A 26,813-nucleotide genomic window follows, 5' to 3' on the forward strand; every position below is an offset into this window, starting at 1 on the left:
TGCGTGGCACCAAAAGTTTGCGATTTTCAACGATAAGATTCATCTTGAAAACGGGTATCTTTTTGACTATTAATTACCAACTTGAGAGAACCGCACTGAACAATATCATGGTCCAGTGGATATGCCCGAACAGACTTGCGTTAATGATGCTGTGTAGACGATGACCAGCATTCTGTATCTACTACGCTTCTCTGGCAACAGATGCTATGCGTCCTTGAGGAAAGTAGCAAGTCACCGAGTGTGGATGAACAGGAGACCTAAGTAAGTTGCTGATGTTTGCTTTCCGTTTGTGAGGTCAGCCAAGGGAGCACGTGGAAGGCATGGAGACGCGTCTTAGCGGGACTTGCATATCACTGAACAAGCGTGATGTGATGCCGGATCCTGGTTGTGGGCATGTATCGATGGGCGCGCTCCGGATGGTATAGACACTTGTGTGTTCGAGCGGGAGTGCGTGGCATGGCCATTGGGCGGAAACATATCATCCTAAGCCATTGTGGTTCTGCTTTGCGCGCATGAACAGCTGGCCTAACACGTCTGGTTGTGCAGGGCTGGCATGGGTCATGTATGGCTGCTGCTGATGCTGGTGCTGCTGTGGTGGATGGTGCATGCTGGGCATTGGGTGACTATCGTGGTGGTGCAGGCTAAAGTCGGCATCTTGCTCACGCTGCTGGCCAAAGAGCTCTCTCAACGACAGCTGGCGGCCCATGGGGGTGGAAGAGACAGCGTCTGGTGAGCCGTGGAGAGCGGCACGGCTTGCTTTGGCCCTGTCGGCGACGGCCATCATCTTAGCGGCCGTTTCCTGGCGGCAGTTTGCCGTCGACGAGGGCGGTGGATCGGCAAAGATCCAGATGCCGTACACTTGCTCGCCCTGAATGATGACATAGGGATCCGAGATCTCCATTTCATCGCTGCTGGTGAGCTCCTCGTAGAAGTTGTCGAGTCCTCTGCGGTTGAGGATGATGGCGCAGTAGCGCTCGGCGCCCAAGGGCGAGGGTGTCAGCTGGCAGATAAAGAGGGTGCCCTCAACGCCCATCTTCTCCCACTGCTGCGTCTCGAGGTTGAAAGTGTAGAGAGCAGCATAGGGGGTGACATGCTCAATTGACGTAAGGGCAGGATACTGGCGGCGGAGGACCGACAAGTTGAGCTCTTCGTTGGAACGCGGCGGGGGGAGGGGCACGTCGACCGAAGGTATGACATCTGTCTCGTAGTCCGAGGGCGGCGGCTGCTGAGGCTGGCTGGCGCGAGCTTTGCGGTGCGGCGCCATGGTGTTATGGTGTTGTATGTGTATGTATACACATGTATGTAGTAAACAGTACTATGTAATAAGTATATAAGCAGCGGGGATTAGTTAGTGCTGAACAATAATCCCACAAGCTTGGGCCCCACCTAGCACCACCACAGCCACAGCACAACAGCCTCAGCGTCGTCATTGCCAGGCGCCCGCTTACCCTCCCCCGTGCTGCCAAATCTCCACTTCCACCATGGCGTCACTGCACCAGCACCAGCAACCGTCCTTGCTCTCCTCGCTCTCCTCGCCTCCACCCCGCCATGACATCTGAAGCCGCCTCTGTGCAGTCGACAGAGCGATTAGATGCCACCATTCCCGGCGCATTTCTTGACCCGCGCACCCCGAGCGTCGCATCCGTCACTACACAACAGACATCCCTCTCCCAGGCCCTATACGACCGTCGTGCTGAGTACACGCGCCCACAGACTGTGCGCATCAAGGTCGGCTCCTGGAACACGGCCGCCCAAAAAGGCACAGAACAAGACATTGGCAAATGGTTTATCAAGGGCAGCGGTGTAGACGGGGCCCTTGGCGGTTTGGGCGTGTCGGACACTGGCTCTCATGATGTAGTAGCTGTGCCAGGCGGGGAGGATATCGACATCTATGTGTTAGGCCTGCAGGAGATTGTCGACATCACCTCGGCTGCTGAGGCTCTGCGGCCCTTTACCGATCCTTCGACCGCAAATAGATGGAAGGCTCAGCTCGAAGCAGCCTTGCCTAAGGGCTACAAACTAGTGGCAGATCAGCAGCTCATCGGCCTGTGGTTGGCCATCTACGCTTCGCCACAAATCCTCCCTCAAATCAAGAATGTCAGCACCACGAGCGTTGGTACAGGCCTCATGGGTTACATGGGCAACAAGGGTGCTGTGACAACGCGCATTGTCTTGGGCGAGACGACACGTCTTGTCTTTATAAATTCCCATCTTGCAGCTGGTGCCGACAAAGCATCCTTAGACCGAAGGAACTGGGATGCTGCCCAAATCACCACTCGCACTCGTTTCGATCCTATCGTCGGTGGCTTGGGCCCTTCACAATCTAGCGGCGAAGGTCTTGGTGATGAGGATTTCGCCTTTTGGTTCGGCGACTTGAACTATCGTCTCGAAGGCATGCCAGGAGACGACGTGCGCCGCTTACTGACAATTCACACCCAAGACCTGGACTCTCAAGAGAGCCAAGGTAGACTATCCACGTCCGCCGACTCGGGATATGATTCGAGACAATCGTCTGAACAAACACGTGACACGGCTCCTGTACCCGATGAACTGGATCCAGCGTCGCTACAGACTACCCTCTCATCTCTGCTTCCACACGATGAGCTGCACCAAATCATGAAGCAAGGAAAAGCCTTCCATGATGGCTGGGAAGAAGGCCCCATCCAGTTCCTGCCATCCTACAAGTACGATATAGGCAAGGTTGGCGTTCTTGACTCGAGCGAGAAGCGTCGCTGCCCTAGCTGGTGCGACCGCATCATATATCGAACCCGAGCATCCAAGCAGAAGTATGAGGCCAAAGTCAAGGAACAGGAGGCTGCACGCCGAATAGCTGAAGAAGTTTCATCAAAGGGCTTGGACGTTCCAGGGGATTACGACGTCATGTACGAGTACGACCCAGACACAGACGGCGCGACCTACGATGATTATGACGAGAACGAGACGCCCGAGCCGGAGCCAATCAAGACAAAAGACGATTTATCTGTACGTCAATCGTGATATTACAAATCTTGCTACATTGCCACATCTTGCTGACTTGATGCTATTAGGCTGAGCTATTGCTCGAGTACTACACCACTCATATGCACATTCTCAGTTCCGATCACAAGCCACTAGACGCCGTCTTCCGGCTCCAGTATGATGCCGTTGTCCCTGATCTCAAAACGGCTATCCACGCCGAAGTGGCTCGTGAGATTGACCGTCAAGAGAACGAGGGCCGACCTTCCATTGCCGTAGCAGTGGAACGTACTACTGGCTCCTCTTCACCTGGTGAGGAGAAGAAAACAGATAGCGCGTTTGAGGGAGTCGACTTCGGCGAGGTCAAATTCGCAAAATCTTACCGACGCAACATCACCATAGCCAACACTGGACGTGTCCCAGCCACCTTTGGATTTGCAAATCGTCCAGTAGAGAAAGGCCAACCTGCCGGGCCTTTTCCTTCTTGGCTCAGTGTTGCATTCGACAGGGATCAAGACAAGCTCGACAGGCCAACGCTAGATGATGTTCAACAGCGTTTCACCCTCGAACCGGCCGATGTCCTAAACGTCGAATTGAAACTCAAGATTGAAAATCTGGGTTCCGTGCGTGATCTCAATGAAGGCGACTCGGTCCTGGACGAAATCCTCGTCCTGCGCATCGCAAATGGAAGAGACCACTTTCTGCCTATCCGCGCTCATTGGCTGCCTTCTGTGCTTACCAGGTCCATTGACAAATTAATCAAAATCCCGGAAGGAGGTATTCGGAAGTTGCAGCATCAGATACCTGCCCGTGGCGAGGTAAAATGGAGCGTGCCTAGGGAAATCTTCCGGCTGACTGAGGCGATAGAAGACCTGACGGAACGGACACTAGCTGAATGGGAGATGACAAAGGCCGAAGGAGAGAGGGCACCCTGGCAAGATAACGCAGGATGGCCTTTTGTCAAAGGACGAACTAGTGCAAGTCCGGAGAGGGAAGATGAGCTCGCAGAAGTCTACGATGCATTAGACTGCGACACACCTTTCGCTGGTGCCTTTACCCCAGAGACTCGTAGTAGAGAACGAACCGAGGTATTAGCCGAAGTCCTTGTCGCCTTTCTTTCCAGCCTCACCGACGGCGTCATCACGAAGAGTTTATGGGAGAGACTGGAAGAAGCGCTTATCCGCCGTGAAAAGTCCAACGCTCCGGCTTCTCCAGATGATGATAAAATGACTATCCTTGAGATCCTTGCTTCGGCTCCCAACCACAACGCCACATTTCTACTCATTCTCTCTTTCCTTCACAACATTGCAAATCAGATTACAGAAGTATCGAAGCCACGTCCGGAGGGCTCCAATGATAAGAGAGCAAGTGCAGACATGAGTCTTCCTTCCAGTCCGCAAGCCCAGGTCAGGAGAAAGACTCTCAGCAAAGTCCCCGAGGTGGCGATTCGGCAGCTCATTGTGAGAAATTACGCAGTCGTATTTTCAGACTGCTTAGTGAGGTGGAAAGATGGCAGCAAAGAGAAGGAAAAGGCTGTACAAAAGGAGAGGATGGTGGGTGTCATGGAGCTGTTCCTCAGGATAGAGTAAACCTTACCCCAATTGATACCATCGGTGGCTGCTAAGGGGAGGTTGATTGGAAGTATAAACCCCGATAGTGATACCCATTTAAATAACTTTGGACAATTGCATACGGCGATTTCCATAATATTGAAATGAAATTATAAAACTGTTGTCTTGGTGCACGTCTGTGCGGAGAAAACATGCAGGCAATCTCACCTGGACCCTTTCTCAGGGTCTGGTCTGGCTGACTCCAACTTGCGCCATGCCATAAAAGGCATAGTGTATCTGCATCAACTAGGGTTGAACCTAGCGCAGCCAAGATATCAAAAGACGCCCATAAAATCGCTCTCAGACGCTCCCCTCCCACATCCTCTCTATTAATCCCATATTTTATCCTAGATTGCAATATCACAATGTCTTCTCCACCAGCCTCCTTGATACATCTCCGCACTCCACCGGAACCAGGCAAGAAATCGGCCTCGCGGACCTACATTATCTACTTTGTTACTGGTAATCCAGGACTCGTCGAGTATTACCGTACTTTCTTGACCCATCTTTATGGCCTGTTGAGCCATAATACAGCATCCGACCGCGATGTTGAATTCCAGGTGTACGGAAGGAGCTTGTCAGGCTTTGAAATGAACTCCAAGGAAATCAAGACGATGAAATGGCGTAAACAGCCGCCATACGGACTACAAGATCAAATCCGACACGCCGAGGACGAGTTGACAGACTTGGTGGAAGAAGTCAAAGACCAGGGTGCAAAGGATGTTAGAGTGATCTTGGTGGGGCACTCGGTCGGCGCATACATCTCACTAGAAATCATTCGCAGGCTGAGGGCACATGGCCTTGCAGGTGATGATTTCGAGACCAGAGTTGTTGGTGCCATAGGACTGTTCCCTACAGTTGTGGATATTGCTCGGAGCGAGAGTGGGATGAAGGCTGCTGTATGTCTATGTTACCGCTCTATCTGACGGAACGCTACTAACCATGTGATGCAGCCTTTTCTCAAAAACTCCAATTTTTCGGTGTTCGCTGCGCTTTTTGTGTATTTTTTAACATATGTACTTCCTGTATCTCTCATAGCTACACTCGTGGCAAAGTTCATGGACTTTCCTCCAGATGCTGCTCATACAACTGCGGCATTCATCAAGTCCCCACACGGCGTCCAACAAGCGCTACACATGGCGCGCGATGAAATGTTCCAAATCGACACCGACATCTGGGATGAAGAAATCTGGGGAGCCTCCGCCTCCGAGCCACCAACCAAGCATCCGCACCCCCGACCTATTTTGCGCTTCTTGTTTGCACGCACTGATCATTGGGTTGCGGATGCCACACGAGATGCGTTGATTAACAACCGCGGTAGATATGGCAGAGGTGATGTAGAGGAAGTGGATGGTATGGGAGAGAACTGGAAGCCAATCATGGAAATTGACCATACAGAGGGATGGCCACATGGATTCTGTATTAGACACGGTGTACCGGTTGCTGAGAGGGTAGCTGGATATGTGAGGGGCATAGTGGCACAGGATATGTCAAGGAAATAGTTTGATGTGGACAATCAACTCAGGCATCTTATTGAAAATAATAGAGTACAGAATGTTGATGTGAGAAATCAGAGTGTTTAATAGTATTCCTGGGGGTGTTATGTCATCTCTAGTTCTTAGTCACCTCGTCTAGTCCGAGGTGGAGGACAATTGCACGTATGGAACGCGAGTCCACGTGACTAAGTCTAATGCCGGCATATCTCCGCTCCATCGCCGATGCCCAAGCTCCGCGAGCTTGGGCGTCACCAAGGCTGTCAAGATGCTTCCACTACAACAGACAAGTCTGCGCACCGAAGCCTCGGATATTTCAGAGACCAGGAAGAGTAGCAGAGGGCCGCGCAAAATATGACCCCAAACGTATAATAGCAGCGAGCCGATTCCACGTCCCAGAATGGCGTACGACATGTCGAGCGGGTATGCGCCGCCGAGCACAAGCAACATGCAAGAGGATGCCTCGCTCCCCATGTTCAACATCGAGCGCGTGTCTCTGCAGTTCAACATATCCTCTGACTTTGTCGCCGCTGCGGTAGCAAATAATGTTCTGATCCTGGCTCTCTCTACCGGTCGTATTCTGCGTATAGATCTGGATAGTCCTGCAGACATAGATGGTTCGTCATGCACACTCGAGTGCTAGAGCATTCCAGCAGAACAAGCGCTTACTCGCATGTTAGATATTGATCTGCCCAAGAAGCCCTCGGAGATTGGCGTTATCAAGCGCCTTTTCCTAGACCCCTCCGCATCCCATCTCATCGTAACCACTACCCTCGCCGAGAACTATTATCTCCACACACAGTCGCGGACGCCGAAGGCATTGTCGAGATTGAAAGGAGTTGTCATCGAGAGCATATCATGGAATCCCTCGCAACCGACCGCTTCAACGAGGGAGATTCTGATTGGATCCTCAGACGGCAATGTGTATGAAGTTTATATTGAGCCCTCGTCCGAGTTTTACAGGAGAGAAGAGCGGTACCTGAAGAGCGTATACAGAACAAACGATGGCCCTGTAACAGGTCTGTGGACAGACATGGTGCCTGGGCGGTCGGATCTGCGCCGCATCATTGTCGCTACGCCCTCCACATTCCTACATTTCTCTGGCAAAGTCGGACGCCAAGGAAACGAGGGAAGCGGATCCATCTTCTCCAAACTCTTCGAAAGCGAGTCTGCCACCGTACACGAAGTGTCGAATGTGGCTCCTACAGCGACCTCTTTGCTGGCTGTCTCTCCGGAAAACCAAGAGAACCCCAACAGAGAGGACCTACAGACGGAGAGAGTATTCGGTTGGCTGACATCACAAGGCGTGCTGCATGGAAAACTGTACTTATCACAAGATACTTCTGAGCTTGGTGGCAAAGTTCTTGGTGACGCGAGGATGCTACCCCGATCCCAGATACCACCTTCACAAACTGCTAGTGGACGCGCTCGCAGGACGCAAGAGGCCGTCACTTCTATGGTGTTAAGTCAGTGGCACATACTCCAACTTGTCGAAGGTAGGATCGTAGCCATCAATCGCCTCGATGATACCGTTGTTCTCGATCAGGTGGTGCTTGACCAAGGACAAAGTGCATTAGGGCTGGTGGCAGACCTGAAGAAGAACACATACTGGCTCTTTACGACCCAAGAGATTTTCGAAGTCGTCGTAACGGATGAGAGTAGAGACGTCTGGAAGATCATGCTCAAGTCACAACAGTTCGAGGCGGCATCGCAGTATGCTAAAACACCAGCGCAAAAGGATGCGGTAGCTACAGCATCTGGTGATTACCTCGTCGGCAAGAACCAATACATGGAAGCAGCGACCGTCTACGGGCGAAGCACAAAACCCTTTGAACAGGTTGCACTAACATTCATCGACAATGGCGAGCAAGATGCCCTGCGGAAGTACCTGGTCACCAAACTGTCAACGTTGAAAAAAGGTGCCATCATGCAACGGATTATGGTGGCTGTGTGGCTGATTGAGCTCTACATGGCGAAACTTAACACGTTAGACGACACTATCACAACAAAAGCAGAACTCTCCGAGAGCATGAACACTGCTGAGACTCATGACCAGCTCTCAGTGATCCGGAAAGAGTATCAGGATTTTGTATCAAAGTACAAAGGAGATCTGGATCGAAAGACGGTATACGACATCATCAGTAGCCACGGCCGGGAAGAAGAATTGTTGTTCTTTGCGACAGTTGTGAACGACTACAACTATGTGCTCTCATACTGGGTCCAGCGCGAGCGCTGGCAAGAATCATTGAGTGTTCTCAAGAAACAGACAGACCCAGAGATATTCTACAAGTACAGCTCTGTTCTCATGGCGCATGTGCCAGTCGAGCTTGTTGACGTTATGATGCGGCACTCCAATTTTGATGCGCAGAAGCTCATCCCGGCTTTCCTCAACTACAACAGCCAGACCAAGGTCCCGTTGAGTCAAAACCAGGCCGTCCGTTATCTCCTCTTTGAGATCAACCAACGCAACTCAACAGATGCGGCAATTCACAACACTCTCATTTCCATCTACGCATCACATTCCACGAAGGATGAATCAGCGCTGCTCGCCTACCTGGAAGGCCAATCGCTTGCTCACGAGCAAAACTACGACGCCGACTTTGCCCTTCGCCTTTGCATCCAACACAAGCGTGTCCAGTCATGCGTGCACATCTACAGCTCGATGCAGCAATACGTGCAAGCCGTGGACCTAGCCCTGAAATATGACGAGGTAGACCTCGCATCTTCCGTCGCCGACCGGTCAAATACTGAGCCTGCTCTTCGCAAGAAGCTCTGGCTCGCCATTGCCAAAAAGGTCATTTCCCAGTCGAGCGGCATCAAGACCGCGATTGAATTCCTACGCCGCGTCGACCTTCTTCGAATAGAAGATTTGATACCTTTCTTCCCCGACTTTGTCGTCATTGACGACTTTAAAGAAGAGATTTGCGCAGCCCTCGAAGACTACAGCCGCAAAATTGATAATCTCAAACAGGAAATGGATGATAGCGAGGCAACTGCTACACATATCAAATCCGACATCAAGGCTCTTGAACAGCGATATGCGATTGTTGAACCGGGTGAACGCTGCTACGTCTGCGGCTTGCCACTGCTGGCGCGTCAGTTCTTTGTTTTCCCCTGCCAACACGCGTTCCATAGCGATTGTCTGGCTAAGAGGGTGGTGGAGCTCGCGGGGATTGCGCGTGGGAAGCGCATTGCTGAGTTGCAGGTTGAAGTGCAGAAGGGGATTAAGACGGGGGCGAGTAGGGAGAAGGCGATTCGCGAGCTGGATGCGCTTGTGGGGAGTAGCTGGTAAGTTGTCGACGTTTCCATCTTCCCGGATACAGATACTAACGTATTGGGTGTGATAGTGTGTTATGCAGTGAGCTGGCTGTCAAACTCGTTAACGAACCGTTTATCAGCGCGAATGACGACAAGGACGAATGGGCGCTTTGAGATGACAAACCGTTGTCAGGCAGTTCTTCAAACATGTGCTAGCAATCGTTCTCACAAGCCAATTTAATGAGTAGACGCGAAACATTTATAGTGTACATTGTACCAAAGAAACTTTTTTAGTTGACCCTTCCACCAAGTGAACGGTATATACAAATTTTCTTATCTCGGCCCCTAGAAATTCCCCCCAACCCATCATTTACCCATTTGCATCGCAAAAAACAAAAAGTAGATCTGGAATGGATGAGATTAAGAAGAATACGATACCTACTGCCCCCCCCCTTTCTCCTAGACGCCACGGCGCTGATGCAAAAGAATCCGGACAAAAAAAGAGGAACAAGACCAGACAGATGAAGGGGAAAATGCCTTGAAATAGTCTGAAGAAGAAGCGATGCAAGATGGGATGATGGGAGTCTTGGAAAAAGAACGCCACCGGATATAAACTAATGATTATCAAAGACCTGAACCCACTCCCTTTCAGATCATCATGACATGTCGTGCCTGTATGTAAACTAAGTTTTGGAAGCGACTCTCTACTCGTCTTCGTCATCATCCATGGCCACGTCGTTTGACTTGTGGGCTGCTGTTGCGCCGTCATCGTCATCCTCGTCTTCATCGTCGACGACACGGGCTTTGCGTGGCCGAGGGGCAGCAGCAGCGCCTTCATCGTCGCTTCCAGCGGGAGCAGCACCGTCCTTGTCGGCGTCATCGGCAGGGGCCGCCGCACCGTCATCGTCGTCGCTTTCGTCGTCAATGAACTCTGCAGACTTGTATTTGCCTGAGGGCTCGCTCTTGCGAGCAAGCTTCCTCTTCTTCTTCTCACGTGGTCGCTCACCATCGGATAATTCCTCGGTACCACTGACTGTGGTCCTCCGGCGCCTTGAGCGTGGCTCATCGTCGTCAGAAGGCAGGCCGTCTGTGTCAGAGTCGGCATCCTTCTTCTTGCGCTTGGGTCCCTTTGGTCCGCGTGCTTTACGTTCAGCTTTGCGAACCTCCTTGTCTTCGTCGTCTTCCATTCGCTTGCGTTCTTCTTCATTGCGCTTCTCCATGAGCTCACGGTCACGCTGAATAAGACGCTCTTGCTCCTCTGCATACTTGCGTTTCTTCTCCAGAGCCTCTTCCTCCAGGCGCTTCTTCTCCTCTTCACGACGGAGTTTTTCTGCTTCACGGAGACGGCGAGCCTGGTCGAGTTTGGTTGCATTCTCGCCTTCGTATGCTGCTTGCTGTTCGCGGGCACGCTCGAGTTGCTTGATCATAGTGTTGCGACCCATGTTTGCACGGGAAGTGATATCGGCACGGGGGAAGGGCGGTGTTTCCTCCTTTGCGAGTTTCTCAAGAGCCTCAATGGCTTCTGTGAGACCTGTTGCAGCGTCATCGACTTCTTCGAGGGTACGTTGATGCTCTGGACGCGAATAGATCATGGTAGCGATCTGGAACTGGACAAAGGCAACGTTGAATTGGGAGTTAAGATCGGCGGGAGCGGCCTTGAGAGCTTGCTTCGAGTAGTCGAGCGCGGTCCGGAAACCAGCTATGCTGCGCTCATGCTTGGCTCGGAGGTACCATGCTCGTCCAAGGCAGGCTAGAATCTTTGGATCATTGTGACGATTCTTCGACAGGGCGGCCTCATACTTCAATATGTCAGTGGATGCTATTTTTGCGCAAAGAGAAGAGTTATAAAACTTACATTTTCAATTGCGCGGGCATACTGTCTGATCTCGCAGTATGTGTGGCCCAAGTTGACAAAAACACTGTGATCTTTGAGTGTTTCTTTGACTTTGGTAAAGATTTGCAGGGCTGTCGAATAATCCTTCTTATCTTCAACCAATGCGATTGCGATACCCTGTGCTGCATATGCGTTCTTTGGGTCGAGTTGCAAGACCTTGTCAAAGAACTCAACGGCTCGCTCGTATCCTTTCCGACGCTTTTCCTTGTCCTGTTCAGAAGTCCTTGGCATTTCACGAGCAATGGCCAAGTGGATGTTGCCCATGCCCATGAGTGAGTAGCGGTCGTGCTTGTCGGACTTTTGCAGAGTGTGCTTGTAGAGTCGTTGTTCGTCGTCTGCGGCAAAATTCTGGGTCCTCTTCTTGGACTTATTGACGTACCATCCGTACAAAGCGCGAACCTCGACATTGTCCTCGTTCTGTTTGAAAAGATCCTTGACAGCTCGCGGACCCTCGTCTTGAGGGTTCTCCTTGAGAGCCATATAGGTAAGACGGATGCGGGCGTCGACGTAATCGGGATGTCTTTGGAGTAAACTGTTGTATACTTTCTTGGCCTCGTCGGTCTGACCTTCGGCTTCGTAAGTCCGGGCAAGGTTGAAACTGATAGAAGTAACGAGAGCATCCGTGTCGATTGTGTCGTCGCGGTTCTCAGCATTGACACATGCAGTGAGAGCAACTTGGAAGAGCTCCTGAGCACGTACGTAGCGCTCCGCCTGGAAGTGGAAGCAACCCATGTTGTTAAGCAACTGAGGCGGTAACATTTCGCGGAGCGCGGTTGTGAGCTCGGGGCCTTCTTCGATACCTTCTGGGTAGTCCTCTTGGGGAATAGCTTCAATCTCCATCTGTTCTACTTCCTCAAGACACTTTAGACTCCTCTCGGGGTGCTCTGTCTCGTATAGTCGAGCGAGGTTGAGAAGCACCGACTGGTCAGCCACCACCTTCTTCTTGGGGTCCTTCCATGCACTTTGAACGCTTTCGAGATACTTGAGAGCCTTTTTCAGCTCGGCAGACTTGTCTTCAGTGGACTTGCTATTTTGAGCGTTGAAGACGTCCTCGGCATAGAGAGTACCGAGTAAGGTCTGGGCCTCGACATTGGGCGATTGCTGAAGGATCTTCTCGAGGCGGAACTTTGCGCCATCGTAGTTGCTCATCAGGACGTTCATCTGAGCTAGTCCGAACTTTGCGGGTATAAAGCCCCGCTCTTCGCCTCCACGAGCCTGATCAGACTTGGAGTAGTACTCTGCAGCCAATGCAATGTTATCCTGCTGGTGTGCGACCTTGGCGCGCAGGTACCAACCATCACTGGCAATGGCATTGGTGTCTGTGAGCTCAATGGCGCGCCTTGCGACATCTTCGGTCTTGTTGACGTCCCTGCGGAGGACAAGATAGCTACCGACAGTTGCGCAACTCAGAGGATACTGATTGTCTAGCTTAAGCGCGGGCTGGATGAACTCGCCCGTAGCCTTCTTAATCAACTCAGCAAACTTGGGGTCGGAGGTGGAGAGATTGGCTGTTTGCTGGAAGTTGTAGATGCCGAGCAGGATCAGGGCGACTTTTGAGCGGGGGTTCAGTTCGAGGGATCTTTGCCAGGCGTTGGCCGCTTCGTCTTTGTAGCCCAGTTGCCAGAAGCAGCAGCCGATTCCGATGCGCGGGTCTGGGTCGATGAGGTCTGGAGAGCTCTCGAGGATATTTTGATATGCCTTTAGAGCGTCTGCCCATTTGCCCATGGAGTAGTTGACACGCGCCTTGCCCATCTTGGCCATGAGATTCCTCCCACCTGACGCTCGAAGCGCGTCCTCGAAGCACTTAGCGGCCTGCTTGAGCGTCTCCATGCGCTCGGGACTGACAGTAGAGCCAGCAGCTGTGGCAGGGCCCTGGAGAGAGGCCTTGAGAAGGTACAAGACACCGCGCGCGAGGAAGAGCGGGGGGTGCGAGGGGCTAATTCGTGAGGCATCGTTGAGGACTCCGGTCGCGGACTGAATCCAGAACTCCTTGAGCTTTGTATCTGGGTCGGCGTTTTCTAGAAGAAAGGTTAGCTGGTGTGTTATATAAGACGCGATACTTGGGGTAGCGTACGAGGGCGGACGCGAGGAGCTTCGCGGCACTTGAGTAGGTACAGCCAGCAGAGGCCATTGAGGATGCTGAGGCGGTCGTCTGGGCGGGCGCGGCTGAAGACCTGAGTGGCCTGCTTGAGGACATCGATGGCCGTCTCTATGCGCTTGTGCTTTGCGTAGGCGACGGCGACCTGGACCCAAGTGGACGTGGCACTCTTCTCGGCCTCGAGAATGTCGCACAGCTCCGTCGGGTCGTCCTGGATCTGGTCGTCGAGGGGGATTTCAACATCGAGCTGGCCTCCCTCGTCATCGGCGACCGAGATGGTGATAGAGCTGGGCACGTCCGAGTAACGTGGTGGAGGAAACATGGCGCCGGCCCCGTTGACGCCATTCGCGCCGTTGGCATAGACGGCGGCCATGCTGGGGGACGAATGCGCGGGTGGGAGCGTGATGTGGTGGTGTTGCAGAGGCGATGCTAGTACGGCATTGGGGGATTCGAGTGAAGGGCCGAGGCGGGTCGAGGGCAAATGGCCGGCCTGCGCGTCGTCCTCGGTGTCGTGGTGGTGATAATGGGAGAGACAGAGAAAGAGAGAAGCTCCGACTAGTAGGGAGTCTTGGCGCGTATCGCCGTCTCCATGTCTGCAACCAACCAGCCCGCCCAGTCGACGACAAAGACGCGGTTGAGCGCGTGACACAGTCGCCAGACTGCTGCATTTCCATTGCCTTTTACTTTCTAGTTCTATATTACACGAAATTTACACCTGCATCCTCATCTAGACACTGTCTTGTGCGTTGCAGCCGTTGGTAGGCCTGTCCGCTCGACTCGGGCATGCACATGGACACCCCCGAGCTCTCCGCAACATACGCAGTGACATCCATACATACATACGTACATACATAGACACCAACCACAGCACATGCACCCCAACCATGCCCCAGGCTCTCGTCTGCAGGATATGACTATAATTGCGACGCCCACAGTAACCGGTATCCCTCAACTTCTCTAGAAGCGCCATGTCGCGCAACCCAGGCTACTCGCAGGCGGGGGCCAATGGCGGCTATGCCAACGGTGCTGCCAACTACAACAACGGTGGAGGATACAATGGCTACGCTGGCAGCGATGCCAGCTATAACAGTAGGCCCAGTGGTGAACGTCCACGGAGACCTGGTGGGTACGGCGCCATGAATGCCCCTTCAGACGGCTATGCGCCGCGACCGAGCGGCGAGCGCGAACGACCACGGCGACCCGGTGGATATGGAGGCCTCGCCCAGGAAGATGACATGGAACCAAGGCGAAGCAGCGACCGTGATCGCAGGCCTGGGGGCTACGGCGGTGGCGGCTTCTCTGCCCGCGACGGCAGCCCACGCATGGCTCCACGCACAAACAGCAACGAGCGCTCCCCAGCAAAGGGCCGCCCTGTCGACCGCCAGAATGGCTCCAGGCCTAGGAATACAAACTATGGGCCGGGTAGCCAGGCTATCGAGGAAGTGCTACAGTTCATCCGCCAGAACTGGGAATTTATGACAAAGGACCAGTGCGTACCCATCGAAGTCGCCCTGAAACTCATGGACTCGAGCTCCCTCGGCCTCGCAAACCAAGCAGACCAGTTTCAGCAGACCCATCAACAGTTGCAAAACGCCCTCAAGGGCATTGTCAACGGTACCTTGTCTTGCCCTAATACCTAGGCTCTTGACTAACCTACTACAGAGCACCACCAGGGCTTCAATAGCTCCATCGGTACCTTTCACCAGATCCAGTCCAGTCTCCAGAGCTCACAGCACCGTGTCAGAACGCTCAAAAGTTCCCTAATATCAGCAAAGTCACAGCTCTCTACTGCAAAGCCGGAGCTCAGAGAGTTTGCTACTACTTCCCAAAACTACGATGGCATGCTGCAGATGCTTGACACAATAGAAAAGCTGCAGCTAGTCCCCGAAAGACTAGAAGCACGCATATCAGAGAAGCGGTTTTTGACTGCTGTAGACATCCTCCAAGACGCCCTGCGCATGATCCGCAAAACTGAAATGGAAAAGATTGGCGCCCTGTCTGATTTGCGCACATATCTCAGTAATCAGGAAGTCTCTCTGACTGACATTCTAATTGAAGAACTTCACAGCCACCTCTACCTCAAATCACCGTATTGCGAGGACAGGTGGAAAGAGTACGCCCACAACCAGGTCAAGGGCGACATGTCTCAACGTGCGCAATCCGATGCAAGAGGTCGGCTGCTATACTACTTCCTCGATGGCCTCGACACTTCTGAGCCAGTATGTACGTGTTACAGTCTGTTATATCCTGCTAACAACTCTAGATGACCGATGATTCTGCCCACAACCCAGAATCAGACACCTTCCAGTACATCAGGCTTGTCATAGAAGCACTCGAGAAGATGAACCGTCTCGAGGTCGCCATTGACACCATCGAGCAGAGATTACCTGTCGAGCTATTCAAGGTCGTTGAGAAGTCTAACAACGAAGTGGCCCAACGGCATCCCAGCATACTACGCGCCTACTCAGCCAAGAAGAATTCCAAGTCCAAGACCGAGATTGAGAGCGAGGACGTCCGAACAACCCTGCTCAACGATTTGATGTGGACCCTCTATGCACGTTTCGAAGCCATTGCCGAAAGTCATCGGGTCGTCCATGATGTGGTGGCGGGTATCGTTCGCCGCGAGGGTCGGTCCTCGAGTGCAACACTAACCCGAGGCTTCAAGGAGTTGTGGAAGCTCTACCAGAGCGAGGTAATATCAGTCAACTTCCACTCGTAGCGTTTTGCTGACCCTCTTCAGATACGCTCTCTTCTTCATGATTACCTTGCCACAGATGGTGAGGCCTCTTATAGAGATGGACAGGCCAAGTCGTCCGCTGCCAGCGCATTCTCTCGTGCTCCTCGCGATAGGAATAAGCGCATGTTCAAGCTGACCGATGTTGACACAAAGGCTTCGGACTTAGCCAAGGAGAAGAACGACCTTGAGCTTATCCTAAAGACTTCTGTTCCCGGACTCGTGTCTGATTCAAAGAGACTTGACGAGGTCGATACCAACAACACCACGAATCTTGACGGTAGCGCCACTGGACACAAGCTTCTCGTCGAGCCAAGTGTCTTTAACATGGGCATCCTGCTCCCGCCTTCGCTTGACTTCCTCAATAGATTGAAGGAGGTCGTGCCATCCAATGCTGAAATCAGCCTAAGCACCTTGACCTCGTTCTTGGACGACTTCCTGGTCAATGTCTTCCTTCCACAACTCGACGAGACTCTGATTGAGCTCTGTGCACAAACATTCGTCGAGCTTGACGCCTTTGCTGAAGACCCACAATGGGCAAGACACTCCAAGAAGCCCATATTCAAAGTATGTATCAATTCAACAATTATTCCACTAAAGCTAATTCTGTAGGGCACCGCGCAATTCTTCTCTCTCATCACAGCATTCTGCAAAATGCTTGACAACCTTCCGCACGATCAAGCATTCTCTCAACTCATTGTCAATCAGATGGATACGTATGCCCAAAAGTGCATAGGATGGTACAAAGCCCTGGTCGGCCGCTCAAAACCCACACCCAGCGGTCGTCTCATGAAAGCACCAGCTGTATGGGCCGAGTCGGATGCCATGGAAGAACTCATTGCCCGTCTGGAGCGAATAGATTCTTCTGACCACGCCAACCTCAACGATGCTATCGAGAGCGAGGTCGCCCTTCTCATTGAAGCAGTAGAAGCAGATGAACCCTTGGACCAGGCTGATATGATCCAAGACAAGAAGAGCATTATCAACTTGTGCCTGTTGTACACTAGCATGAAATGGCTGGCTACTAAGACGGCCCAGCTAAGGTACATTAGTGATCGTGCCTCGGCTCCAGTCAACATAGAGACCAATGGTCAGAAGCACAACAGGCGATGGACCAAGCTTGCGTCTTCTGACCCAAGACCCCAAGGCGCTCCTGTGTATCTGCCGTTGAGTACAGAAACTGCTGCGTAAGTGCCACACATCTTCACTGACAAAACACAAACTTACTCTGAGTAGTATCTTCGATGCAGTAGTAGTGACGTATCGGTCACTCTCCACTCGTGCCTTGCGCACATTGCATCTTGCGATTCGCAGTACAATACTGTACTCACTCGACGCAAGCATACAACCAGACATTTACATCGACACTCTTCTCAACGATCCCGACCCAACAATCCTCACTCTTAACTCAACTCTTGTGTCTTTCGATACAGAAGTCTCAACATATATCCCCGCAGCCTCATATAGTCACATCACGCGTGGCTTGGCGTCGTTGATGGATAGATACCTCTTCACTCTCTGCACCTCCAAGATCGAGCGCATGAACACCAACGGCTGCGCACTCATGCAACTCAACATTCTTGTTCTGCAGCAGAACCTGAAGAACATCGAGGACGGCGCGACACTTCCTTACGCCGCACTCTTCTTCGACTTGTTCACCGCAGGCCCCGAGGCCATTGTCGCGAGAGCAAGACAGTACGGCAAGGGCTTCGGTGTCCCCGGCGAGAGGTTCGGAGAGGAGGACGTCAAGAAACTGCTCCAAATGACATATGAAGAGAGACTGAACGCCGAGAACAGAGAGGCTAGCGTGCAAGCTAAACGATCGCTGGATGCGCAGCTACTGGAGCTCAGCGAGTTCATGTATTAAACGGCGAGCACGTTAGTCAGAGAAGGATTGTGGCTTTTGATACGTTAATGTGAGAGATTGTAGTAGCGTAGGATTGCATGAATTGTAAATAACTTCCTCAGCCTTATTCGTTTGTGCCCCTCGGCGTCTTCAAGATCTGTCGCCGTCTATTGCTTGCACGGCTTACACCGTTTAACGTCCCTCTTTTTTCGGCAAGTTAGCCAGTGCCGCAATCATGCTGCCGCTTCCTTCGCCTGTGCTACATAAAAAAAAACGTCGGCGAGGTTTCGTTCGGCGCACGGCCCGGTTTGTGGTTGAAGGAATACCTCGCCGACGTTTTTTAGCCTGGGGTCCGGGGACCTTGAGCTGCCAGCGCAAGAACGCCGAGAGAGCTGAGATTTGCCTACTACTACTATTCTCACAGCCTGATTAGCGTGGACAGATGGATCTCGGTCGGACTGACCCTTGTTTCTTCGTTTTGTTCGATGCAGGGACGTTTCGTACAATCGTCGGTTTGTTTTTTCGGTCAGCCTTATTTGTACGTACTACGTAGTCTTTCGCGACTCGTCTCGACTACCAGTCATCGCAGAAAATGGCGCTCGTATCTTTGAGTTGTCCAAACGGCGACTTCAACCTTATGTCTCCTCCAATCAATGGATCAAAACTCTCCGTCTTACACCCCCATCATCCTTCATCCACAAATCTCACCTCGGGCACCCACCCACACACACACACACCGCACATGTGCGCTTGGCCATTGCTTACTAGAAGTATCGCGCGTGTTTTTTCAGCTGCCATCCTTCCTCGCATTTACACTGCGCTTAGCCATGTGTAGCATAGTGTAGCGTAACACAGCATGGTGTAGTGTAACAGTAGATACGTGCGCCCGTCCACTTTCTTCTCAATCAGGAAAGCATCTGGGTTCATCTGCCTTGTGGAAATGGGGTTTGACGTTACGAAGGGTCCGTCGGGGAGTGCGCTAGGGTGTGTCATTTCAGGCGGATGGTTCTTTTAGGTAAGGTGGTTTGGGTGGAAGAGTTTACTCGCCGATATTAAATACGTGTGCGGGAGTGGAGATGGATGGGGGTTTGGGGGCCTTAAATGTGAGGGTGTGAGGCTGAGTGATGATAATATATATGGTGGATGGAGGGGGGTTGTCTGTTAGGTTAATATCTTTTTAGTCAGATTTCCTTGTGTTGGTCCTACGATACTCATTCCTATTCCTATTATTATTTCTTTTGAGTATTATCGAGGTATTTCTAGGAGAAACAATACACGACTTTCGCCATGTCATCTACAGGCGAAGCCCCTGATGTGGAAAAGGGAAATAATACCGCGGACTTTGCTCATCTTACCAATAATGTCGTGCAGAGTTTTAGCTGGCAGGATGTCACTGTCACTGTCAAGGATCGTGCTTCGAAACAACCGCTGGATATCCTGGCCAATGTTAGCGGTGTCCTGGAGGCAGGAGAGATGCTCGCTCTCATGGGACCCAGTGGCTCAGGAAAAACGACACTGCTCAATGTACTTGCTCATCGGGCGGCCATGCCAAAGGCGACTATCCGTCAGGATCTGAAGATTAATGGGGAGCCGACGACATTGGCTACGTTTAGGAAACTGAGTAGCTATGTGGAACAGGAAGATGCACTTGTCGGTTCTCTTACCGTCAGGGAGACATTATACTTTGCAGCTGAGCTTGCACTGCCCAGGTAGGTCTTCAATTGTACCATATACTCTTAGTGCTTTTCACTGACGCTCAATTCGATAGTTCAATAAACAAAGCAGCACGCAAGGCACGCATATCCAGCCTCCTATCTTCCTTTGGTCTCCAGAACCAAGCCGACACCTTGATCGGAACGCCAATCCGAAAAGGCGTATCTGGCGGCCAAAAGCGTCGTGTAAGCGTGGCCAGCCAACTCATCACAAGCCCAAGGATTCTGTTCCTCGACGAACCTACCAGCGGACTAGACTCTGCGGCTAGTTACGAAGTCATGAACTTCGTTAGGAACATTGCGAAGAAGCACGGTGTGCTTGTCATTGCTTCTATCCATCAACCCTCGACGACAACATTCGAGCTCTTTGATAAACTCATGTTGCTGAGCAGGGGGAAAGTAGTATACAATGGTGCAGTAAAGGAGGTTGGAGAGTACTTCTCTGGACTGGGATATCAAGTAAGTACAACAAAGTCACCCTCAGGACCACCCATTGGAAAGAGAATAAGAAAGCTAACACAAGCACCCACTAGATGCCTCTCTACACCAACCCCGCCGAATTCGTCATCGACCTCGTAAACACCGACTTCTCCACCGACACCACCGCCGCATCCCAACGCCTAACCCACCTCCACACCTCCTGGGCCATCTCCCCCGCCGCAACCGCCTTGACCTCCAAAATCACCTCACAGCCCCCCTCCCCACCCCTCTCTACAATGCTCGCCACGCACCAAACCGCCAACCCAAGCCTCATCCCCCTCACCCTGATCCACCGCTCCTTCATAAAATCCCACCGCGACATCGTCGCCTACGGCCTGCGCATCGCCATGTACATGGGCCTCGCTATAATGATGGGAACAGTCTGGCTGCGTCTTTCCCCCACGCAATCCAACATCCAATCCTTTACCAACGCCATCTTCTTCGGCGGCGCTTTCATGTCCTTCATGGCCGTCGCATATATCCCTGCGTACCTCGAGGATCTCGCCATTTATACCAAGGAACGCGCAAACGGGTTGTATGGGCCTACGTCGTTTATGATTGCGAATTTCGTAGTAGGAGTGCCGTATTTGTTTCTTATTACCATACTATTTAGTGTGATAAGTTATTGGCTGGGTAACTTTCGGCCGACGGCTGAGGGGTTCTGGGTGTGGGTTCTGTGGCTTTTTCTCGATTTGCTGGCGGCAGAGTCGCTGGTTGTGTTGCTGTCGTCGCTTATACCGATTTTCGTGGTTGCGCTGGCGGCGACGGCGTTTGCGAATGGTTTGTGGATGTGTGTTAATGGGTTTATGGTCCAGCCGGAGACGCTGAATGTGTTTTGGCGGTATGTTTTTCATTATATTGACTACCAGGCGTATGTGTTTCGGGGGATGATGGTTAATGAGTTTGGGAAGAGGAATTATGAGTGTGAGCGGTTGGTGGATGGAGGCTGTCAGTGCATGTTTCCTAGTGCACTACAGGATCAGTGTTTGGTTGAGGGCAAGGCGGTGTTGAGTGTATATGGATTTGAGACGGGGGACATGGGAAAGTATGTGGGTTACATGCTTGTTATCGTTGTTGTTTATAGGTCGTTTGGCTGGGCAGTATTGTGGATGAGGAAGCATTGAGATGATACTGTTGACAGGGAATGGATTAGCATATAGAATTTTCTAATATATATTGAGTCATTCTCACAATGAAATTCTTTAAACAGAGGTATTCACGATTGTTTCCGGAAACATTAAATCATTTTGTGTTCTGTTATGTCAAAGATTCGTTTGCAGATTGAACAACGGTAGCAAGAGTTTTGTAATGCAACATTCATTCCTATCCTACCTACTCAGGGCTAAAATCCAACCACAATTCCAACAAGATACTAGAAATGATACACTGTGGGTAAAAAGTTTCAAGAGCTCATTTACTATGGAACACACTATTCCTACGCGTAGTCATCAAGAAAAGTCACCGGCTCCGGAGAACTACGACCCGTCACCTTGTAAATATCGTGTTGCAGATACACCTCGCGCCCTAGATCTTCTCTCAAATGCCTCCGTGTCTCCAATATCTGCCAATACCGATTGACTTCAACTGGCTTGTTGGCCCACGATGGGGCCAGATTGGTGGTAAGCTCAAGTCCGTCTTTGCTTGTTAGATTGCATTCTTTCTCAGAGAACAAGTAAGAAGAGCCGACGTTGCTACTTACCTGATAGTTCGCGGTGCTTGAAAGCTAATAGAATGCAAGCTATATCGTATTCGTTAAAACCAGGGAAGCACTTCCGTGCGATGGAAAGCGCATATGGGACGTCATTTTCGGTTGTTGTCTGCTCATCAGACCACTCTTGACGTAGATCGAGTACTTTTAATGCGTTTCGAACAACACCATCGTCATCGCTAGGATCCTCCAATGCCGGATACAATTTGAAGATACCGGCATCTTCCAGTTGCTCCAGAGAAACCACACACGATCGACCTGCATGGTTCAATACTCCCTGCGAGAAGTACTCACCATTGTAGAATTCTGGCTTAGACAGACGCAGATCGAAAATGGACCATACTTTTCCTCCCAAATCGCTGGCAATGGCAAGGTATTTATTGAGCAGCTTTATGTCCCGGACAAACTGTCCTTGGGGAAACTGGCTGGTTTGTACCATACATATATTGATGTCGGCATTTTTGAGTCTTGGGTGATGTTTTCTATATGTTGCATATTGGACAGCATAAAGCAGTGAGCTAGTCCAAGACACCAAGTTATCTTGGTCGTCATACTTGCGACGCCACTTATGACCAATATGGTAAGACAGCAATCTTGTCGCCTTCACGTCCTCCATACCCAGTAAGTCATTGACGCCACTTGTTCGGACTTGAGAGGCATGTCTGGAAGATGCCATGACTTCTTCATCGTTGTTTCCAGAGCTTTTCATGTCAAAAACTCGAAACAGGTACGGCGGGATAGTTTTTGGGTTGGTGAGATCGATATCGTTACTCGTTCGAGGATAGAACAGTGTAAGTCCACTAGGTGCGCGGTTCAGGATTGTGACCCAAGAATCTATCCATTCTCGTTTTCTTTTATCATTGAAAACATGGTCTTGGTTTCCAGAAACAGAATCAGCACGCCGTCTTGGTAGGGAATTCTTGACATCGTTGAAATAGCGATCAGCGTTGAGAATACCCGAAGGGCTGATGGCTTCTTTGTAGCATTCATCTGCCACTTTCCATGATAATGCATCATCTCCAGCGGCATGAACATTATTCTGAATAATCTTTTGGATCTCTTCGTCGAAGAATCGGAGAAAATGATGGATGAGGGATTGCTCATCGGGAGATTTGATCGTTTTGGAATATCCAATGATGGCGTTTTTGATAAATTCTATGATCGTCAGAAATTCACTAGAATCTACCTATACGTTCTCCTTCGTATATTGTAGCGCCGCTCAACGCAGAAGGCTCTCATATAAAAGTCAGTTAATGAAATCCTTCAACTTACCATATACACCTTCGGTAGCTCGGTCACAGAAGCTTACGACGTTGGCATGTTGAACAGACTCCTGGGGATCTTCCTCCGGTAGATCAATATAGTTGTCTACCAAGGGGACACTTCTATCAGCAAGTTCCTGATTTTCATCCCCCGCAATAGCCATAGCACTGAGCTTTCCAACTAGCTCATCGCTGGAGGTAGTCATTGTGGCACTGAAACTGCAAAATGGGTCGCCTTAACGAGTGGAGTAAGATTGATGAGACGAGAAGACTGTGCGAGGTTACCTATAAGCCAGCACTCTGAGTGAGGCGTAAACCATTACATGACAAGGCTGAGGCTTGTGTAACATGTAATAAACCGGTCAACCGAGAAGGGGATACCCAACACGTGCACGCATCTTACTCGCTACAATGAGAGGGAAATGAAATACATTCTGAGCTGAAATCTGACGGAATTCCTAGAACTTGGCAGGTTTTTTTTGTCATGGCTAGTCCATATCTATGAGAGGAATCATGCGAATACGTATGATAAATACGTGCTCTAAGATCGGATGGAGCTAATCTGAGTTGGGATGAGCTGCCCCACGTTGGTTCCTGCACAATACCTACGAACGCTGGTGATCCAGCGCACCTTGGCAAATGACTCATGTGCAATCATACTGATTGCATTCTGAGAATTGTATGCGAGGCCGAAAGGCAGGTTAGTGCGATTTTGTAGCTGGGCGTGATTGCAACCGTAATTCAGGCTATTATTTATTCCCTCTCTAACTAACAGTGAGATGGACTACGAATCTTTCTAGGAGACCCATGAGCATATTGTTCATCTCACAATCAGGAACAGCATGACATCACCACATGATCTCACAACGGAGCAAGGGCTCAGCGACTTTCTTGCTACGACCCAGTCAGCACACACCAGCGTGAAGTTACTTTCAGGCGGGACCGCAAACTACGTATACCGGTGCACCAAACAAGATGGATCTACAAGCATATTCAAGCATGCCGCACCATACCTCCACAGCAACAAGAACTTTGCTTTTGACCCCACGCGAATGGACTACGAAGCCAACATCCTCACTCAACTCTCCTCCAAAAGCAACCCCTTCTTTACCAACTCACCAAGCACAACCGTACACGCCGTCCACCTCCTAAACTACAACAAAGAAAACAAGCTCCTCGAAATCGAAGACGGCGGAACCCGCAACCTCAAAGACGCATACACCTCCCCAGACCTCAACATCCCCCAAATCGGCCAGCACCTCGCAACCTGGCTCGCAGCCCTACACAACTCCTCCACCAACACCTCTCTCGCACTCGAAGATCAAGACAGCAGTGCAAGAAATAATCCCATCGGCGTCGCCATATACCGCCATTCCTACCGTAACCTGCACCTCGCCCTCGAGCAATTTGGCTACGACACCCAACTCGCGCACCGCATTAACGAGGACTTTGGCAGTCTACTCACTACAGACGATGAGTGCGTGTGCCACGGCGACTTCTGGCCTGGCAACGTGCTCGTACGTATGAGCGAGACGCAACCGCCCAGTCTGACGATTGTGGATTGGGAAATGGTGCGTAGAGGTACCAGTGCAACGGACGTTGGACAGTTTGCCGCGGAGGCGTTCTTGCTTGATCGGTTTCGAGGGGGGAGGGGTTTACTGGTGGCGTTTTTGCGCGCGTACATGGCTGAGAGGAAGGGTGGTGAGGTGTTGGGCAAGGTGTGGCTAAGGAGGCTGGTGGTGCATTGGGCGGTGCATGTGGCGTTCTGGCCTACGCGTGTGGAATGGGCGGATGTGGCTGGCACGCAGAAGCTGGTGGATATTGGGGTTGGTGTGTTGGAGAGTGTATTGCAGGATGACTGGGACAAGGTACTGGAGTCGCCGTTATCGAAGGATGTCAGAGATGTTTTTGCGCAGATTCTAGAAAGAGTATGAACAGTGTTTGTCAGAGTTGAAGCAATTCCAATATGATCCAGGAACCATGAGATTACTCTGGATGACTTTTCAAGGTCTTTGTATCTCCTAATACATCTGTGGTCCATGTCGCCCCTTTGTCCATAAAGCATTTCTGCTACACTAGCCATTTACTGCCCCTTCTTCACTGCCGATGCACTCTCAATCGCGGCCAGATTACCCTCCCTCCAGAACCAAACTGCTGAGAGGGCAGCCCCTGGACCACCGCCAATGGCAATCGTCATGATCATAAGAATACTTTCAAAGACGTTTTCTAACGAAGCTTCGCCCTTCTTCATCCGCTGGACATCGCACACTGCGACCCAAGCAGGGATAATATACATAAGGCCAATGATAATCCAATCCCATTGGAAGACCCACAGCAGGCCCCAAGGGATATCCTTGCTCCAGGTGTAGGTGCTAGGGACGAAGACGCGGGCGTAAGTTGCATCAGGATGTTCGGAGACGGAGATTCCGTAGATGCTGTACCAGTGCACTGCCACTGAGAAGAAGAACATAACCGCGTACAAGATTCTCAGATGAAAGACGTCGGCGTTTTTCTTTTGGTTGGTTGTGTTTAGTGAGCTGATAAGGGAGACGAGCCAGAGCGGGATATTGACGAATATGGGGGACAATTGCCAGAACGCCAAGACGGATTGCAGTGTGGAGATGCTTTTGTCTGCGGGGTACCAAATGGCAATAGTGGGAACGATGTACAGAAATACCATTGCTGGTAACATGACCCGAGCATATGGCAACGGTACCGTGCGTCCGGTTTGATAGTAAGACCTGGGACTTGTTTGGTAGTGGAATAACATCCACCAAATGGTGATGACGAAACAGCCTGCGATATTTTGGTACAAGAATGCGAAAATGGAAGTACTGTGAATTGTCAGTAACAGGACAGTAGTATTCTGCGATATCCGGTTGAATACCGCTTGTCCCATGCGCAACTCACTATGTCAGCCATTTACCCCGGTTCCCATGTCGACAAGCCTCAACATTCATAACTGCTATGATGGGCGCGAGTTGTGGCAAAAAGTGGATTTGCTGCCAGTAATAGGCCTCGTTGACTCGCATGGGACCGAACATAAATGCGGATACTAAGAAAGCCAAGGGTGTGTCGATGAGCTTAATGCCAGTATAATCAGTCTTGATAGGGGTGCCATCAGGCAGCGTGCGAGACTCGAACATGTCCATGAAGCCAACAGGGTTATTGTTCATGGAGGTCACGATGCGCATGGCGTAGAGGCCTATCAGAGCGATGATGGCATAGAGGAATAAGACTTTGCCATCGCCGTTGCGGCGATGCTGGGCTGTTGGGGGTGCCATGGCGAGTGGGTTGGAGGTGGGAAGCTCACGATGCAAAAGGACACATGGGCGGGTTATAGCTTGTGATGTGGTGTGCTGCCGGAAGCATGGGAAGTGATTTGGCGAGCTTCGCCTCTCCTTTTGCAGCTAAAGGCGTCGGCTCGGGGCAACATGGAGATATTGTGGCGTGGCCTTGCTTATGTAAAGCAGTCGATGAAAGTACCGGCGGGCTTATCACGTCTTGGCCGGCTCGAGGTCATGTGATGTTACTCTACGATGTGGTTGTAGTAGAGATATAAAGTCCGTGTGCACGTCTATAAGAAGTTGCAAGGTCTTGGGGAGGTTGCGGGCCACAGGGTCTAAGTAGTAAGGTTTACTACTGCCTGGCAGAATGACGAGCGGACATGGTGGGAACATGGGTGGGTTACGGGAGTGGCGGGAGGAAGGTGTCCCGAATGGCTGATTGCTGGCTTTCGGGTAACCGGCACAGTGGATCGTGG

The 26,813-nt window shown here is 51.3% G+C and overlaps 11 protein-coding genes across 11 annotated transcripts; 6 read left to right on the forward strand and 5 right to left on the reverse strand.

Annotated features, from left to right (window-relative positions):
* Positions 1 to 478: 478 nt before the first annotated feature.
* On the reverse strand, positions 479 to 1,264 carry COCVIDRAFT_34906 (hypothetical protein; the record flags this gene model as incomplete). Its single annotated transcript, XM_014704421.1, has 1 exon — positions 479 to 1,264. The coding sequence occupies one exon, from the start codon at positions 1,262 to 1,264 to the stop codon at positions 479 to 481; it is 786 nt and encodes a 261-aa protein (XP_014559907.1).
* Positions 1,265 to 1,548: 284 nt separating this feature from the next.
* COCVIDRAFT_23816 (hypothetical protein) lies at positions 1,549 to 4,544 on the forward strand (the record flags this gene model as incomplete). The annotated part of the gene is made up of 2 exons (XM_014704376.1): positions 1,549 to 2,982; positions 3,048 to 4,544. 2 exons carry the CDS (start codon positions 1,549 to 1,551, stop codon positions 4,542 to 4,544), a joined length of 2,931 nt encoding a protein of 976 aa, XP_014559862.1.
* A 386-nt stretch (positions 4,545 to 4,930) lies between these two features.
* On the forward strand, positions 4,931 to 6,067 carry COCVIDRAFT_13214 (hypothetical protein; the record flags this gene model as incomplete). The annotated part of the gene is made up of 2 exons (XM_014704352.1): positions 4,931 to 5,464; positions 5,519 to 6,067. 2 exons carry the CDS (start codon positions 4,931 to 4,933, stop codon positions 6,065 to 6,067), a joined length of 1,083 nt encoding a protein of 360 aa, XP_014559838.1.
* Positions 6,068 to 6,458: 391 nt separating this feature from the next.
* On the forward strand, positions 6,459 to 9,490 carry COCVIDRAFT_90466 (hypothetical protein; the record flags this gene model as incomplete). The annotated part of the gene is made up of 3 exons (XM_014704422.1): positions 6,459 to 6,675; positions 6,739 to 9,346; positions 9,418 to 9,490. 3 exons carry the CDS (start codon positions 6,459 to 6,461, stop codon positions 9,488 to 9,490), a joined length of 2,898 nt encoding a protein of 965 aa, XP_014559908.1.
* Positions 9,491 to 10,020: 530 nt separating this feature from the next.
* On the reverse strand, positions 10,021 to 13,630 carry COCVIDRAFT_90697 (hypothetical protein; the record flags this gene model as incomplete). Its single annotated transcript, XM_014704423.1, has 3 exons — positions 10,021 to 11,115; positions 11,172 to 13,228; positions 13,285 to 13,630. The coding sequence occupies 3 exons, from the start codon at positions 13,628 to 13,630 to the stop codon at positions 10,021 to 10,023; spliced, it is 3,498 nt and encodes a 1,165-aa protein (XP_014559909.1).
* Positions 13,631 to 14,035: 405 nt separating this feature from the next.
* On the reverse strand, positions 14,036 to 14,278 carry COCVIDRAFT_34910 (hypothetical protein; the record flags this gene model as incomplete). The annotated part of the gene is made up of 1 exon (XM_014704424.1): positions 14,036 to 14,278. One exon carries the CDS (start codon positions 14,276 to 14,278, stop codon positions 14,036 to 14,038), a length of 243 nt encoding a protein of 80 aa, XP_014559910.1.
* Positions 14,279 to 14,630: 352 nt separating this feature from the next.
* On the forward strand, positions 14,631 to 17,909 carry COCVIDRAFT_90765 (hypothetical protein; the record flags this gene model as incomplete). Its single annotated transcript, XM_014704425.1, has 6 exons — positions 14,631 to 14,922; positions 14,971 to 15,527; positions 15,572 to 16,000; positions 16,049 to 16,609; positions 16,655 to 17,229; positions 17,279 to 17,909. The coding sequence occupies 6 exons, from the start codon at positions 14,631 to 14,633 to the stop codon at positions 17,907 to 17,909; spliced, it is 3,045 nt and encodes a 1,014-aa protein (XP_014559911.1).
* Positions 17,910 to 19,175: 1,266 nt separating this feature from the next.
* On the forward strand, positions 19,176 to 21,204 carry COCVIDRAFT_90475 (hypothetical protein; the record flags this gene model as incomplete). Its single annotated transcript, XM_014704426.1, has 3 exons — positions 19,176 to 19,597; positions 19,657 to 20,059; positions 20,134 to 21,204. The coding sequence occupies 3 exons, from the start codon at positions 19,176 to 19,178 to the stop codon at positions 21,202 to 21,204; spliced, it is 1,896 nt and encodes a 631-aa protein (XP_014559912.1).
* A 567-nt stretch (positions 21,205 to 21,771) lies between these two features.
* COCVIDRAFT_90450 (hypothetical protein) lies at positions 21,772 to 22,956 on the reverse strand (the record flags this gene model as incomplete). Its single annotated transcript, XM_014704427.1, has 1 exon — positions 21,772 to 22,956. A coding segment is annotated over one exon (1,185 nt), but the record flags the coding sequence as incomplete, so codon positions are not given.
* A 936-nt stretch (positions 22,957 to 23,892) lies between these two features.
* Positions 23,893 to 24,984, forward strand: COCVIDRAFT_90644 (hypothetical protein; the record flags this gene model as incomplete). Its single annotated transcript, XM_014704428.1, has 1 exon — positions 23,893 to 24,984. The coding sequence occupies one exon, from the start codon at positions 23,893 to 23,895 to the stop codon at positions 24,982 to 24,984; it is 1,092 nt and encodes a 363-aa protein (XP_014559914.1).
* A 149-nt stretch (positions 24,985 to 25,133) lies between these two features.
* Positions 25,134 to 26,334, reverse strand: COCVIDRAFT_90749 (hypothetical protein; the record flags this gene model as incomplete). The annotated part of the gene is made up of 2 exons (XM_014704429.1): positions 25,134 to 25,884; positions 25,961 to 26,334. 2 exons carry the CDS (start codon positions 26,332 to 26,334, stop codon positions 25,134 to 25,136), a joined length of 1,125 nt encoding a protein of 374 aa, XP_014559915.1.
* Positions 26,335 to 26,813: the final 479 nt, after the last annotated feature.

Source organism: Bipolaris victoriae (genome assembly GCF_000527765.1).
Source record: "Bipolaris victoriae FI3 unplaced genomic scaffold scaffold_15, whole genome shotgun sequence".
NCBI classification, from domain to species: Eukaryota; Fungi; Ascomycota; class Dothideomycetes; order Pleosporales; family Pleosporaceae; genus Bipolaris; species Bipolaris victoriae.